The 15,205-nt window shown below is 38.8% G+C and overlaps 1 protein-coding gene across 4 annotated transcripts in view; it reads right to left on the reverse strand.

The window, feature by feature from the left end:
- The window catches only part of rnf111 (ring finger protein 111), a 61,056-nt gene that overhangs the window by 12,187 nt on the left and 33,664 nt on the right, over positions 1-15,205 (reverse strand). For all 4 annotated transcript variants that reach the window (XM_077228594.1, XM_077228592.1, XM_077228593.1 and 1 more), the window contains exon 4: positions 2,031-2,188. In XM_077228594.1, the coding sequence (XP_077084709.1) occupies positions 2,031-2,188 (158 nt within the window). The remainder of the gene's footprint in view (positions 1-2,030; positions 2,189-15,205) is intronic.

Consider the following 15,205-nt stretch of genomic DNA (forward strand, 5'->3'; position numbering starts at 1 on the left):
ATCGCGAGTAATCCATCTGCTTTTTCTTGCAAATTAATTTCTCACTCCATCAAAAGAAATGCAAATGCAATCATATCTCGGCCTGCTCTTTTACCACCCCACCAGCTACAGACCCCCAGAGAAAAAGAGACAAATAAAGAGACACTTTATGACAGTAAATCAAGCGAAACAATGTAAACCAGTTATCCTTTGACAAACCTTGAGATTTGGAAGCACATCACAGATTAATGAGATATCACTACAAAGATTTATTTCCTTATTCAGAACAGAAGTTTAATTGGTTCATATAGTAGTTCTCTCTGAGGCTCTGGAACCAATGGCTGATTGCATAACAGACAGACTTCCATTACAGTGCCTGCAAATGAAATCAGAATTAAACTCAATTACACACAATAAAAGGGATGCTTTTGGTGTCCATCAGTCTGTGGGAGAATGCTGTGCAGCTGCAGAGGCTATTTATGCTGCTATGCATGCTGAAACTATATAGATTCATCATTATGAACGAGGCCCTCACCTACAGTCGAGCTGCAATCCACCGCGCTGAACAACACTACCCGAATCAACCAGATTCTTTCCTCCTCCCCCTCACACACAGAGAAACAGCTCAAAGAGAGAGAGGGAGGGAGGACCGCTCACAGTGAAAGATGAGTAGATTAGATGTGACATCTAATATTTCCCAAACCCACGCAGTTTTGAACTGGGTGATCTAACTCTCATTCCCTCCTTTATGTTCCAGACCTGAAGACCATCACTACAGCATCGAGGCGCTCATCAAATACTCATCAAACCTGTTACATTTTTAAAAATGGCTGACACGCACAAAATAATCTCTCCCTTGATTTCAGAGCTCAGCAAAAGTGGACAGCAGATTGTTTTTACTTGTTTTGGTTACGCAACGCATATCTGCTGTTTTAAAAGTTGCAGTTGCAGCTCATGTATATAGAGCATTTGAATTTTAGCAAGAGAAGAGGTCATGACCAGAACAACATTCAAAAGGCCTTTTTATGTTCTAAAATGAGAGGATATTATATTCCTGTTGCTTTCTCCTTTCAACTGCCTCTGGTGATAATCTGAATGGATGGTGGTTTTCAATGCTGGATGCAGCCAGTGATCATGAAAAACACATGGATCCATAGACTCTTACTCCTCTACTCTTGCTATCTAAAGCTTTTACATTTTATAGTATAATGACAGAAGTAGCACAAACTAAGAGAGGTAATGATACAGAGAAGATACAAAGGAGAATATTAGGATTATACACATTGCACAATACATTGGTACCATATTGGTTATCAGCCAATATTAGGCGTTTAAGTTATCAGTCTATATTGGATAATTAATTGTGCATGACCATATCCATTATTTTTACATTTAGATTACCTTTGAGATCACATAGCACTCACTTAAAATCTAATAATTAATTTAAAAAACTCTAATAATTTAATAACACTGTTAAATATAATCTTTAGCCTGTCTCAAAATATAGATTTTGCATTTTTTGACATTATAATGTTGTGATGCATATTCACTTGTAGCATTTAAAACAACTCATTTTAGTTTTTAGTGTTCAATTTTTAACTTTTTTAGATAAAATAACAGAGTTTAACATTTGGCATAACATTGCAATTTTCGGTTTATCATATCAGCCAGAATTTTTATAATGGTGGATTCATACAGCGCTTAACACCTGACATACAGGGGAAAAAAAACAAGATATTGTTGTCGAAGTAAGAATTTGTTCAGTCAATTATTAATTTATTCCCACATTTTAAGTAAATCATGGGCACATTACACAAATTTGTTCCCTGAATTTAATTAAATCTGGCAACAAAAGAACTAAACTTAAACAAAAATTAGTATAGTGTGTCCACAATTTACCTAAACAAGGGAATAAATTCCTAAACAATTAAGTCATGGGAACAAATTCTTAATAAGTGGCCACGCTATCTAATTTTTCTATTGCCTGCATATCATGTGCGGGGCTCTGTACATCTCCATATCATGTAAATTAATAGAAAAGGTCTCCTCACCGTCCTCGTCCACGGTGAGGTCCACCACCTCTCCAGCGCTCTGTCTGAGTGGCTGGATGACTGTGGACAGACGATGACGGCCACGTCCCTCTTGAGCTCGGCTCTGGGAACAGCTGGGCCCCCAGTGCATCCTGCCATGGTTCCCTACCGAACGCGGCCTGCACAACACACAAGAGGACAGTCCACATTAACATAATTGAAAACTATTTGACAAAACTCATGGCAAAAACAATGGCAAAACATCAATCTGGAGAGTGATGTGACTGGTAAAAGTGAATAACTGTTTGAGGACAGAGCAAATGTACTGCAGGAGTGGACCTGTGTTTGTGGTTTGGAATTTTGTTGGTTTCTAGTGAGCTGCAACAGGGCATTATAGGAGACATTTATATTACAGACACACACATACACACACACACACAAATAAATCTATGAGATGATTAATGAGAACTAGTATTGGGCGATATGCTCCTTTTTCACATCGTCCTATCGTCAGCCTGTGAGATCAGCGATACACGATATTACCGCGATGGGGGGGCTTACTTATTTGATTATTAACTTGCTTATTTAGTCATTAATTTGCTTGTTTTGTTACTTCGTTTTATATATGAGAATCTTTTTTTATTTTGCTAGCAAAGATGGAGTGTTTATAAATAGGCTAAATCAGGTTATTTCCCGGTATAGTGAGGTAAAAAAAGATCCTAATTTTTGTATCTGACTCAAGAGTATTTCAACATGTCAGCATGAAATTTACAGACACATTATCCTCTCATGCCGTTACAGATGAAGCATTTTGACACTAGCCTACTTCTCCACGAGATGAGAACATGTTTTAATAATTTCTTGGGTCAAGAAAGACTGAGTTTGCGATATATGTCCTCCTACCTGCTCTCTCTGTCTGGATGCACTTCACATATGCACACTTCGATAAGCCCAAAGAATGCAGGTTAATGTGTTTTAAATGCTGGGAGAAATCAGAGTAAGGGGCAAAAAACTAGCTGAGTCGATCGGTTTATACTTCAACTTATGACTTGACTCCGATAAAGGAAAACAGGTTAATTTGTTTACATGACCACATGCATTGTCAGTTTATTCAGCATAATCGGGTTAAGAACGTGCATGTAAACACACTCATTAACTGAAAGTGAATGTAGAAACGGACTGAGCTTTCAGCATCTGTCGCTGCATTAACGCCTCATTCTCTCAGAGACGACGATGGATATAACGGTATAGCGACTATCTTAATTTACTGGCTTAATATTTCTCTTGTGGACCTACATTAATGACAGTAAAAAAAAATAAGAATATTTCTTGTTAAACAAGTGTTTGAAGCTGCTTTTGATTTTCACAGATGGCAGAGTTGTGCGGTGTTCGTGAACTGAAGACTGTTATTAGGCCTATATCATTTTAGTAATATTATTATTATTAATATTTAGTAATTGTATTGTTTTTAGTGTTATTAGTGTCATTAAAAGTTTTGTTATTGTGCTATGGAAAAAAAATAGCCTACTGACGAACAACGATGCCGTTTTCATCTTGGATCTGTATAAGAATGATGCGTCTGTTAAAACAAGCACTCTTGACAATTTGTGAATGGATCACTTTGCAATTCAATTTTGATGTGGGATGTAGTTTTTTAGTCTGCTTTAAAAACATTTTCTTAGAGGAGTCCTCGCGTGTCTGTGTTGATAGAACCACGACTGGTGTCATCCGCAGAAAAAAAAAAATTTCTTTCACACCATTACCTGACACAAACCATGCAATCAACAAATAAACAATAGGCTAAACCTGCCACATGATCCAAGACCTTTGAGGAGAATGCATCAATAAAAATGTATTTTGCATGAGCAAGAATCCAGAAGTGGGCCACTACTCAAAGTCTGAGCTCCCTGGGAAGAGCTTGTGCATGGTGGAAAGTGGAGAGGCTTGTGTGCAGGAAGATCTGAAATGCAAGCCCTCTGTCAAGGGTTGATGTCATTAACTTTCATTAGAGTCACGTCACAGGTATTACAGCACTAATTTGAATGCTGCTAATCCTGCTCTCTCACAAATAAAAAACAGGCTTGTTCATAACTTCAGATATGTTAAGTAACCGTATTTGAAACTGGGTGTGATTTTTCAAACTAATCGAAACCATAACCCTGGTGTTGCTAGTGCCGTACTCTACTTTTTGAGCAACAGGAATTTAAGCAAAGGCATCTTTAAATTCATTTTTTAATAAAATAATGCACCATTTGGGTAGAGCGCACAAAACTGAACAGCTCCGGTCAAATACCAAAACTGGATCTAAATAAACGGATGACACAAAGCTTATATTGTAGTCTTTGAGAGTTACCAGAAAGGTTCTGGCAGAACCTCACATGAATTGTAAAAATTAGTAATACAGTATAACATGATATAAAAATTGTGATGTTTAGAAGTGAGTTTTTTTTTTTTACTACTAAATGGTGTGGAGTGTGTAGTTTCCTCTGAAGAGTTTAAACATGGCGGTTTTCCAAAATTCCAAATAAGTTATTCTGGAATTCTGTAATCACTCTTGGAATTCTACCCCTCTGTGAGGATTTGATTCCATAGCAGGGGCGCAGCGGCCCTGGTTGCCGTAAAGCAGTGTGTGTCTGGGAATTGAGTTGTTCTCCAGTCTGGGATTTAGCAGCTCCAAGCCCCTGTGTCTGGAGACTAGGGAAGCCCCCTGCCTCCCAACCCAACACTGGTGAGCCTGTTAACCACAGATTGCATCATTAAAACATCAAAACAAAATGATTACCAACAGGCTTGGAGGGCTGAGGGATTCTCTTGAGACCAGGGGAGTGACTCCAGAATATTCAGCTTCCTTGAGAACGCCTCAGTGAGTCCGTTTACATGCACAATCTTACACCGATTATGCTTAATAAACCATCAATATATAGGTCACATAACAGTATTTTTATATAAGGTAAAGGACATAAGCAGTTTAAGCTAAATAAATTCAGCACACATAGATTTTGCTTATCACCCCAATTTCCTTCTGCTTTTGCAAGCAACTTTTCTGGATTCAATGTGTGCATGTCTATTTACGTTCAGACAGAGTTAGTCATCTCACATTTTCACAATTAAATAACTGAATGTCTGCATACAACAAAATACAAAAAAAAAAACTTATTTTGCTACTGATTTAAAAACATTTAGGGGAACAGATCAGATTAAACAGTGAATTCTCAGCATCAGTATTCAGAGCCAAAAACTATTACAGAAAACATCTGAAGGCATCCTCCAGAATATTTGTACGGAGGACAAATAAAATAAACAAATTCTGTTAATATAAACCCTCAATGCACAAGTCCTGGTTCTTTAAACCATTCGGAATGCAATAATAGGATGTCCTACCTTCCTGTCAACTTATGTATTTCCATACCTTCGCACACCCTGCTCACGCAGACATCACATCATCAGCGTGTTTCATGAGGCTATGCAGAGTTGTAGACAGACAGTCACAGAGCACCGCAAACAAACAGCAGCCGCTGTTTTCAGTTCCTCTTGAACCAATACAACTATCATTGCTGCGTTCACACCATAACTAGCGTAAAGTGCCCCTATTATGCCATTTTAAAGGTTCCTAATTTTGTTTTAGAGGGCTCCTACAACAGGTTACATGCATATCAAAGGTAAAAAACACTTTAATTTTCTCATAATATACATTGCACATCACCTCATTTCTCAAAGACTTTAAAACGACTCATCCAAAGTCAAACTCCAAAGATTCATTCTCTCTAAATCCCTGCTCAGCTCTGATTGGTCAGATGGCCCAGTTTGTTGTGATTGGTCGACCGCTTACAGCGTATGTCAGAAAATGAATGTTAGCTCCAGAGGCTTCATAAATCCTCAGTGATTGTATACACTGTAAAGGACAGTAACAACTGCATCGATTTTACAATTCAAGCGTAAGTCTGATGATGAAACATTAGAAGAACTAATTTCCAACCTGAAACTCCATCGCAAGGACAACTTGAGCAGGACGTTTCTCAGTGATACGTTATTTTCTCCGTTTGTAATACATTATGTTGCAACTGTCCTCACCATCAGCATTAACAAGTGTATGTCCATCAACAAACCGATGTGTACATTTCTAATACACACACACACACATCAAATATATATACACACACTCATTATATATGTATGTATGTATATATATATATATATATATATATATATATTTACACTTTTTACATTTACATTTATTAATTTAGCTGACGCTTTTATCCAAAGCGACTTACAATTGCTATATTTCAGTGGTCGCACGCCTCTGGAGCAACTAGGGGTTAAGTGTCTTGCTCAGGGACACATGGGTGTCTTGCAGTGGATTCGAACCCGGGTCTCTCACACCAAAGGCATGTGTCTTATCCACTGCGACATCACCACCGCATATATATATATATATATATATATATATATATATATATATATATATATATATATATATATATATATATATGATATGGATAAGTGTTTTGTAAATCCTATTTAGATCTCACTGAGATTTGAGATTTTTTTACAGTGCAGAAAACAGCATCTTCTCGAAATGTACACAACATGAACCAGCTACAGTGTTTGAGGGCAGGTCAAAGTAAACGTCGTTCACAAGCAGCCGATGAAGACCATAGCTGGGCATTATGTAAATTTGTTACATTCTTACGTATGCATGTTACGGTAAGACTGGAATTACTGGCAGTTCAGAATTGATTCTTTCTTTTGAGAGACAATGACTTTATCGTGCATTTTGATCTTTGAAACTTTAGAATCACAGCTATATTACACACTGCATGAAAGGTAATATCTGAAAAAGCATAAAGGGGCACTTTAAGAGATGGCAACCTGTGACATTCTAGTCAACATATGTGCGGTCACGTGTTTTAAAATACATGCTATTTTACAAAGGGTTCAATCAAGGCTCATCCAATTAGATTTTATACACAGAACTATCAATAGTAAAGAAAACAAAATACTAAACAAAATTCTAAAATAAAATGATGCCCAAAATATCCAAGGCCCCAAGTTCTTGAGGAAGCTTTGAGAGTGTCAAATCAGGCATGGGTGCTGGGAATACCTGAGGCTGTGTGTAACACGGTTCTTTAATTGGCAGAATCACAGGCTGAGCCAGAAAAATCACCTGAGACCTGCCTCTAATTACCCACAAGCAGGTCTGGGATTATTTTGTAAATCACACCAGCGTGGCATTTTGAGTCTATGGTTAGGACGGGCTCTGTAAACACAGGAACTGATAGGGTGGTACTAAGGAGGGAGGGGAGGTAGGATTATTTTGGAACTTGAGGAATTTTAGATCTTTGTTCACACTCCACAGTGCCTTGTTTGCAAACGTATTGTTGGAATTATTCTTCCTGTAGGTCTTACCCTAGCTTACAGTGGGCGGGATCAACACTAGCGTGTTCCTGTAGGTGGTATAAAGGTCAGATAAGTGGGGCCCTGTGCAGAATTTGAAAGGGAGTCTTGACATTTCTTCACTTGGCTTTCTTAATAGCCAGCCAGTCATTTCTTTATGCAAAACGACAAAAGTCCATGCAAAATGTGTCAAATGCCCAAGGATGCCTGTGTGTGTGGGAAGACGTCTGCAGAGTTCTGCAAGCTTCTGCATTTAAAGACAATGTGCTGTGATGAGATGGGGGAGGGGTGAAAGAGTCATTGGAGTTGCTTGCTAGCCAAGCAAGTGACCATGCACAACCATCGGATAGCATCTCGCTATTCAGGGTTAAAGAAACATTTTCAGGAAAGATGACGATGACAACCGGAAATTTGTATGTTTGCATTATGTATTTTAATTGTTGTTCTTATTTAAATGCATAATGCACACAACATACAAATAGCCACAGCTGCTGATGCATATTGTGCGCTCCACCCAACCCCCCAGGAATTAATAGTCTATCAATCTATGCAATTTCTTACACTCATACTTTCCCTCGCCATTCTCCATATGCACTATAAACAAAGGATCTTTGAGTGGAAGAGATTCATTGCTCATCCAGCTGACCTTTGACACCCAGAGCCCCTCCTCCAGCTGTGAAACACACTCAGCATTCTGCTGCAAGTCCAGGCACCAAGGCACAAGTCCAGATGGGAAAGATTAAATGAGACCACTCACGCTACATAACACACATCCAGTTTCTGGAAATCCTTTCCATAGGCATGAGTTTAAGATTAGGGCAGGTGAAAACAGAATAAGAAGGAAAGCAAGAACGAAGATTATGGGCGAGGCGGGAAAAAAGGAGGGTAAGAGAGAGAGAAAAATACTAGAAAGTCAAATGAAGCCTGTTGCCCTACACTATGATTATCTGAAGAAAATAATATTTCATAGCTAAGCCTTACAAAAATTGTTTACAGAGATGGATATGGATGGTCGACTAGTCATCCACCAACCGACTACTTGATTTGTAAGCTTGACTAGTTAATCTAGATCCATCCAGATGTTTTTGACTATGCAGCCTTTATTAGGGCCCTGTGAAATCTGTTTTATTTTTCCCTTACAACCCTTTGCGCTTTGGAGGAGGAACTACAAACACGAGTAAAAAGTGTTAGAAAAAAAACCTACAAAACATGGCGGATATGCGTGGCCGACAGTGATAGGTTTAGATAAAGGTTTGAGCAAGCGTGCCGCACAAGCCCTGAAAAGTGAAGCCAAAGCATCTCAATCACCCCCCCGATGACTGGTCCTAGTATAGGTCATAAACCCCGCCTCCCCATGTTATTCAATGGTACGTGAGACCAACTAAACAATTAAATTACACTTCACATATCTTTTTCCCAAAGATAGTTTGTCATTTACAGTAGTTTTTAATCACGCTGATGTAATTTCAAGTGTGTTTTTAAATAAGTTTGGTTTTAGTTAGTTATTTGATGCTATAAAAACGGTGCTGTGACGTCATGATTAACAGGTTCTCTGAGCGAAGTAGTCACACTGAAGCACCAACGGACTTCGAGATCTTCGGAGGAATGAGGAGATTGTATTTACTTTATTTTAAAAAGCCTCTTGACGTACAGCAATCAACAGACATCAAAATTGGAGCAGAACGGAGGAACGGAGCAGACATAGGCCACTTAAAAAAAAGTGCAAGGAGAGTGGGAGAGTGCATTCGGTGAGAGTGAAGGCGGGGCATTGATTTTGCAGCTTTACTTCCTGCTCACTACTGCGCAGGTCTGGTCCTGAGATCGCAACTGCGCATACTCAAGTCCCAAGATGTCAGCGACATATCGGGACACTGGCGGCTTCACTTGTCACCAATGGAAGAGAGCGAAGGGGCGTCGTCCATCTTTTTTAACAGTCTATGAGTTTGAGTGACTAATGTGAGTTTAACCTGATAGAAAAATATTTATTTAATGTTATCCATGTTATATTTCATCTGCAATAACAATGTGGACTTTAATAAATATCCGTTTGGCGATTAACTTTTAAATGCATCATTATGCATTAACATGAGGAGAGTTCTCTGCATGAAAGACCCTTGACTGCAGATCAACGTGATACTGCATTTCTCCGATACAGTAAGAAATGAAATTAAATGAAATGGAGTATTTTATCTTTGACAAGATGATTGACAGGCCAGTTTGCGTGACAGGATGCGTGTAACTAAGCGACAGAGAGCAACCGTTAAAGACGCAATTGTATGACGTGATGGTATGTCCCAAAGCTTGTCTAATCTTCTGCTTAACACTCAAAAGTATGCACTTTTTCTTCTCAAAAAGAGTACATACTTTTAGGGCGTAGTATAAGTAGGAGAATTGAGACGCAGCATCTGTGCGTTTATGACATATGACGATAGTTTTTCTCAGATGAAGTAGTGCTGGGCGGTAAACCGGTTCAAACCGAAAACCGGTTTATATTTTCGTCACGATTTTGATTTTGAATAAACCGCCATACCGGTGTATTTAATTACACAACGTTCGGAACAAACGTTACGCTGCGAAACACTGCTTCAGACGGACCCTTTACAATGTTGCACTTCTAAGCAGCGACGAGTGAGGGTAAACAAACAGCAGTGCTCTGTTACGTTACATGGACGATGGATGCTGAAGAATTAGTACAACATGACACAGAAGAACAACTTGTGCCAAAAAGAGGAGCCGGGTCTGTTGTTTGGAGGCTTTTTGGTTTCCAAAAATCCGACGTCGACCAAACAACCATTTTATGCAAGTGCTGTCGGGCTAAAATTCTTGCCAAAGGCGGCAACACGAACATCCATTATACAGGATAATCCTGTGTGCCAAGTTGCACATTATATTTATTTTAAGTTTGTTCTGGTTTCGAAGCAATACTTTTGAAGGAATAACTAATGCAACTAATTTTTTTTTACTATTTTTTTACAGACCTCAAAAGCAATGCAAGACAAGTTTAAGTTTTCTTTTTATATTTACTTGAATGCACGTAATGTTCATGGACTTGTACTTGAACTAGCAAAAGTATTCCAAGTTGTTCTAATTGTGTTGTTTAAAATAAAAGTTCTGTATTTTGACTGCAATTGTGTTTGTATTCTGATTCCTCACTTCATTAGAATCATGAATGGCTCTTATTTGTAAACAACAGCATAATTTTCTGGGGCAATGCAAACCTGTATTACTAGTGTGGAATTATTCTACAATATTCACTAATGACAGTAAAATAGACCATCCTAAGTCAATTTACTGCAGTAATTCCTCTCTCAACCAGTAGAAAATGCATTGAACACCTGACTACGTATGAAAAAAACCCCCCGTCATAAACCGGAAACCGGCATAATTTTGAAAAAAACCGTGATATCACTTTTTGGTCAAACCGCCCAGCACTAAGATGAAGCGGTAAAATGCTGATGAAGTGACTCTCAGAGCGGCTCTGGGGATGAAGTACAAGCATTCATGTTCTCATATAGTGAGACGGCAGAGGCTGAAAGTACCGCGAACGCCACGCGTGCTTCAGTGTGTGTGGTCAATGAAACCGCACGTCTGCGCCATTCATTCACACAGAGACAAGCAGAACATGCAGGATTCTTATTTAAATCGTCTTTTTGAAATTTAATAAAATTACATTTTATGCCTGGTTTCCGGGGTTACTTTCGTGTTTTCCACAACACGGAAATCATAGGGCCCTACTTTATGAACAACCCCTGTGAATCTAATCATGCCTAGTAGATGCCAATTTCAATTCTATACTATTTTGTCTAAATACATTTTAAAACAACATTTAAAATACATAAAATATTAATACATTAATAAAACTTAATTTTCTTTTTTAATTTTAAATGCAAAGTGAATTTAATACTCACTTATATTATATTACAAATTAATATAATGTGTAATACAAAAATAATATACTATATGTAGCAGAAGGGAAGATAAAGTGAAAAGCTGTCCCATAGAACAATCAGAGAATCTGCCATATTAAAAAAAAATATTGTAAATTGATAAATCTTTTCTAAATGATTATGCATTTGATAATTTGCAAATAACTAATAATAACATAATCAAGTGCAATTTCTCTGGATAACAGTGAATACAAACTACACATTCACCCTGCTCAAACGTGCACTCACAAAAGACCCCTATTTTCCTCTGACCTTGGCCACGTGATGTTTTCCTGAGCAGTAAAAACTCTCCCTCCCCCTTCACTGAAGTTCAATCCAAACCACAGCACAGTGCACAGCAGATATACGGTCAGCCGATCAGTATTCAGTCACAAACACACTAGCCTACATTCCTGCACAATATCTGTCTCTCCCATCGTCACTCTCCACACTAAAGCCATATAATGGCAGGACCACATGATTCCAGCTGCATTCCAGTGCTGTTGTTTGATCAGAGATAATAGTCCTCATGACCTTTAGGAAAATACATGAGTGAGCTGATCTTACTGAATCTGATGCAGAGGGGAAATAATTGCAAGAGGAAGAGGGAAAAATCTAAAAACAAACAAACAAACAAACAAATATATATATATATATACCGCTCACTGTATAATTGGCTAACCTAATACCTAGACAGCAAAATCAGCAGGCAAGTCAGACTTTCTCAAGCTTCTCCGGCAGGATGCGCTTCAACACCCAAACACAAGCACATGGCTGTCAGGCAGGGCATGAAAACACACACACCACCTGTAGGGAAAGAGGGAGCACTGACATCCCTGTCATGTGACTTAACCAATGGAGTCACACGAGGTTCAGAATAGAATACTGCTAACTGTATAGTTAGCGTACACTGCAGGATTAATCCATGGTAAGGATCACTTATGACATGCATTGCGAACACAAAGCTTTAAAGGATTTTTTTTTCTGAATATGCCTACTTCCCTACTGTATAGTAGGCAAAAACCTATGTGAAAATAGTATGTCCGAATTCATAGTTCCTACAGTTTTTCACGATTCCGCTATTGCTAAATACAACGCAAAAGCAACAAAATATTGAATTTTTTGGCAATCCTGCATAATTCGTCATATCACTGCAAAATAATCACAAAAACTAAAAGGTCTCACATAAAATAAATCTAATTGAAACTTTAAACTTGTAATGGATTGTTTTCAGGAAGACACAGGTGTCGCACACGTTATGTCAGCACAGTATACCGCAAAAGAGAACTCAATTCGGTACTAGCATACTGACCGGTGTCAGACTTTCAGTGGATTTCAAGTACCAAAATTGTGCGCAAGTACCAAATTGTGTTCCCTTTCGAGGATCATTGCACCTGAACAGACAAATACACACAATTATCTTAAAATGTCAGTCTTGGTGGTTACGTCTTAAGTGAACCAACCTTTTGGGTAGGGATGTGACGGTGAGGATATTTTCCCACCGGTTAATCGACGTGTGACAACACCGGTAATACTGGTATCACCGGCGGGGCCTTTTAAATTGCACGTGCGCATTTTAGTTTCGCTTTCAAATTAGCGCCAATTTTGGGGTGGATTGCTTGAATGGTGAATTTATTAGCCTAATTTATTAAAGGTGCAGTGTGTGATTTTTAGCGACATCTAGCGGTTCGGCTGCGAGTTGCACTGAGGGCTCAGCCCACTGCTCACCCCTCCCTTTCGAAGAAGCTACGGTGCCTGAAACTGGACAAAGATATCGTCGTCTGAGACAGCAGAGAATAGCCAGAGAAAGCCAAGAGTGTGTAACATTGTCACTGTTTCTGTACCACAGTCCATTATAAACTAGTGGTGGGGGAAAAAAACGATTCTGTTCAGTATCGCGATATTTTGCGCACGCAATTATATCGATACAGTAGCGCAAAGTATTGCGATATTTAATTATAAAATTATCTGTTTTACTTTCCGGTTTTCTCAGAGTTTACTCTGATCATTTACATTTGCGTATTACATCCACAAGGTGGCGCTTGTTGCGGTGCTTTGTTGTCGTACATTCGACAGCAAATTCAAATGAAAATGGCTTCAGTATTACGGTTGTACACGACGCTCCGCATCTTTCAAATCGAAACTGTGGGTAAATTTCGGTTTTAGGATAATTCTCAGGTTTATGTTACTCTATTATGTCTGCTTTATGTTACTCTATTGTATTTAAATAATTTTAAGTTATGTGCTGAGAGCTCAGTGAGTTTTGTTTGTTTCATATTAAATATTACCTGCTCGGTCTTGTCTGTCAGCGCGTTGTCATTGTCCTCTATTTTTCACTGCTTGAGAACATGGGTTGAAATCGCCCTCTAAACCCTCATTCACTAAGTTAGGCCTATTCCCTAAGTTAACGTTAGTCCACTAATACTGTTCACTTGAAGGAGTGAATGAAAACGAGTGAGCGACAGGCGTTGAGCGTACATAAGCTGTACATTCGTTAATGCAGTGCAATGTGGGACAGAGACGCGATCTGACACGCGTCCCATTTTCTCACAAATCTCTACGTTTATTTAAATAATTCAAGATTGCTCTTATGAGAACACTCGACAAAACTGACATTTTGGCATAATTTGTGTGCGTTATGGTTTGTTCAAGCCCGAAAGAGAACTTGATACTGACGCGCGTCTTTTCTGTGGGTCGTGTGTCTGTGTGTGTGTGTAATACAGGCAGGATTTAACGGATACTGCGTAATTGCGTTAAACATTTTTAACGCTTTAAACTTTTTTTTTGTTTTTGTTGCGGTGCCGCGGTGGGCAAGTGATGAAACCAGTGTTGAAATGTGTCCCGAATGTTCAAGAACAAGTTTTTCAGTTTTTGCACTTCAGTTAATGTGTAGAAGATAATGTTTACAGAATTAAATGTGACATTTAAAGTGAGGTGAGCGGTCTTATTTTCCTAATTTTTTGTAATGCCTTTGAATAATATGGGGGACGTGAATCGCATTATCGCAGAATCGAATCGCAATACTTGCTGTATCGCAATATATTGAGAATCGCAATAATATTGAATCGTGGCCCAAATATCGCAATACTATCGAATCGTCACATTTTTGCCAATTCCCACCCCTATTATAAACCACATCATGGATAAAGTTTATAAAGCCATAGTCAGGTGAGGATCAAGGGTCTTAATATATAATATAATAATAGTAATCAGCTGATTGTCTCACAAACGTAACCAGCACATTTCCCCCCACATAGCAAACCCATAATACAGCGAGGGAGAAGAACCACATGAAACTATGCTACTATATATTGTTTCTAACAGGAAAGTAAACGTTTAGCTGGCTCAATATTTGCTGTTACTGTGGCTGAGCTGGTTAAAGCGTAAAGCCTTGTTTAAACTCGACGCGTCCGCATGAGCCCAAAGGTGCGTGCGGCAAAAATGGCATGATTGTAACAGCGCGCGCGCCTCCGCATCCCCTAGACACCATTTACTACACACAATAGGCTTTTTTTCTCTGATTTTGAAAACTCTTCGCGATCGACTTAAAATGCTTCCAAGATCGACGGGTTGGTGATTCCTGTAACGTTAATGTTTTACGGTCAATGACAAGAGTACTAATCAGCTGTCTCACGAACGTGCAGCACATTTATCCCCACATAGAAAAGCCATAACACAGCGAGGGAGAAGAACTAAGTTACATGAAACAATCCAACTACATATTTCACACCACTGACAAGGGAAAAAGTCACTACTCACGGTGTTTATGGCTAGCTTCTAGCTTTCTGCTGCTTCTCTTTCAAGGTTGTGACGAAACGCGCTCTGTAGCGCTGTTTGTTCGCTGTCGGCTACGGTAGAAACATGACGTCACAATAT

The sequence above is a fragment of the Siphateles boraxobius genome, unplaced genomic scaffold (assembly GCF_051911475.1).
Source record: "Siphateles boraxobius isolate OS27281-9 unplaced genomic scaffold, OSU_SipBor_1 130, whole genome shotgun sequence".
Classification (NCBI taxonomy): Eukaryota; Metazoa; Chordata; class Actinopteri; order Cypriniformes; family Leuciscidae; genus Siphateles; species Siphateles boraxobius.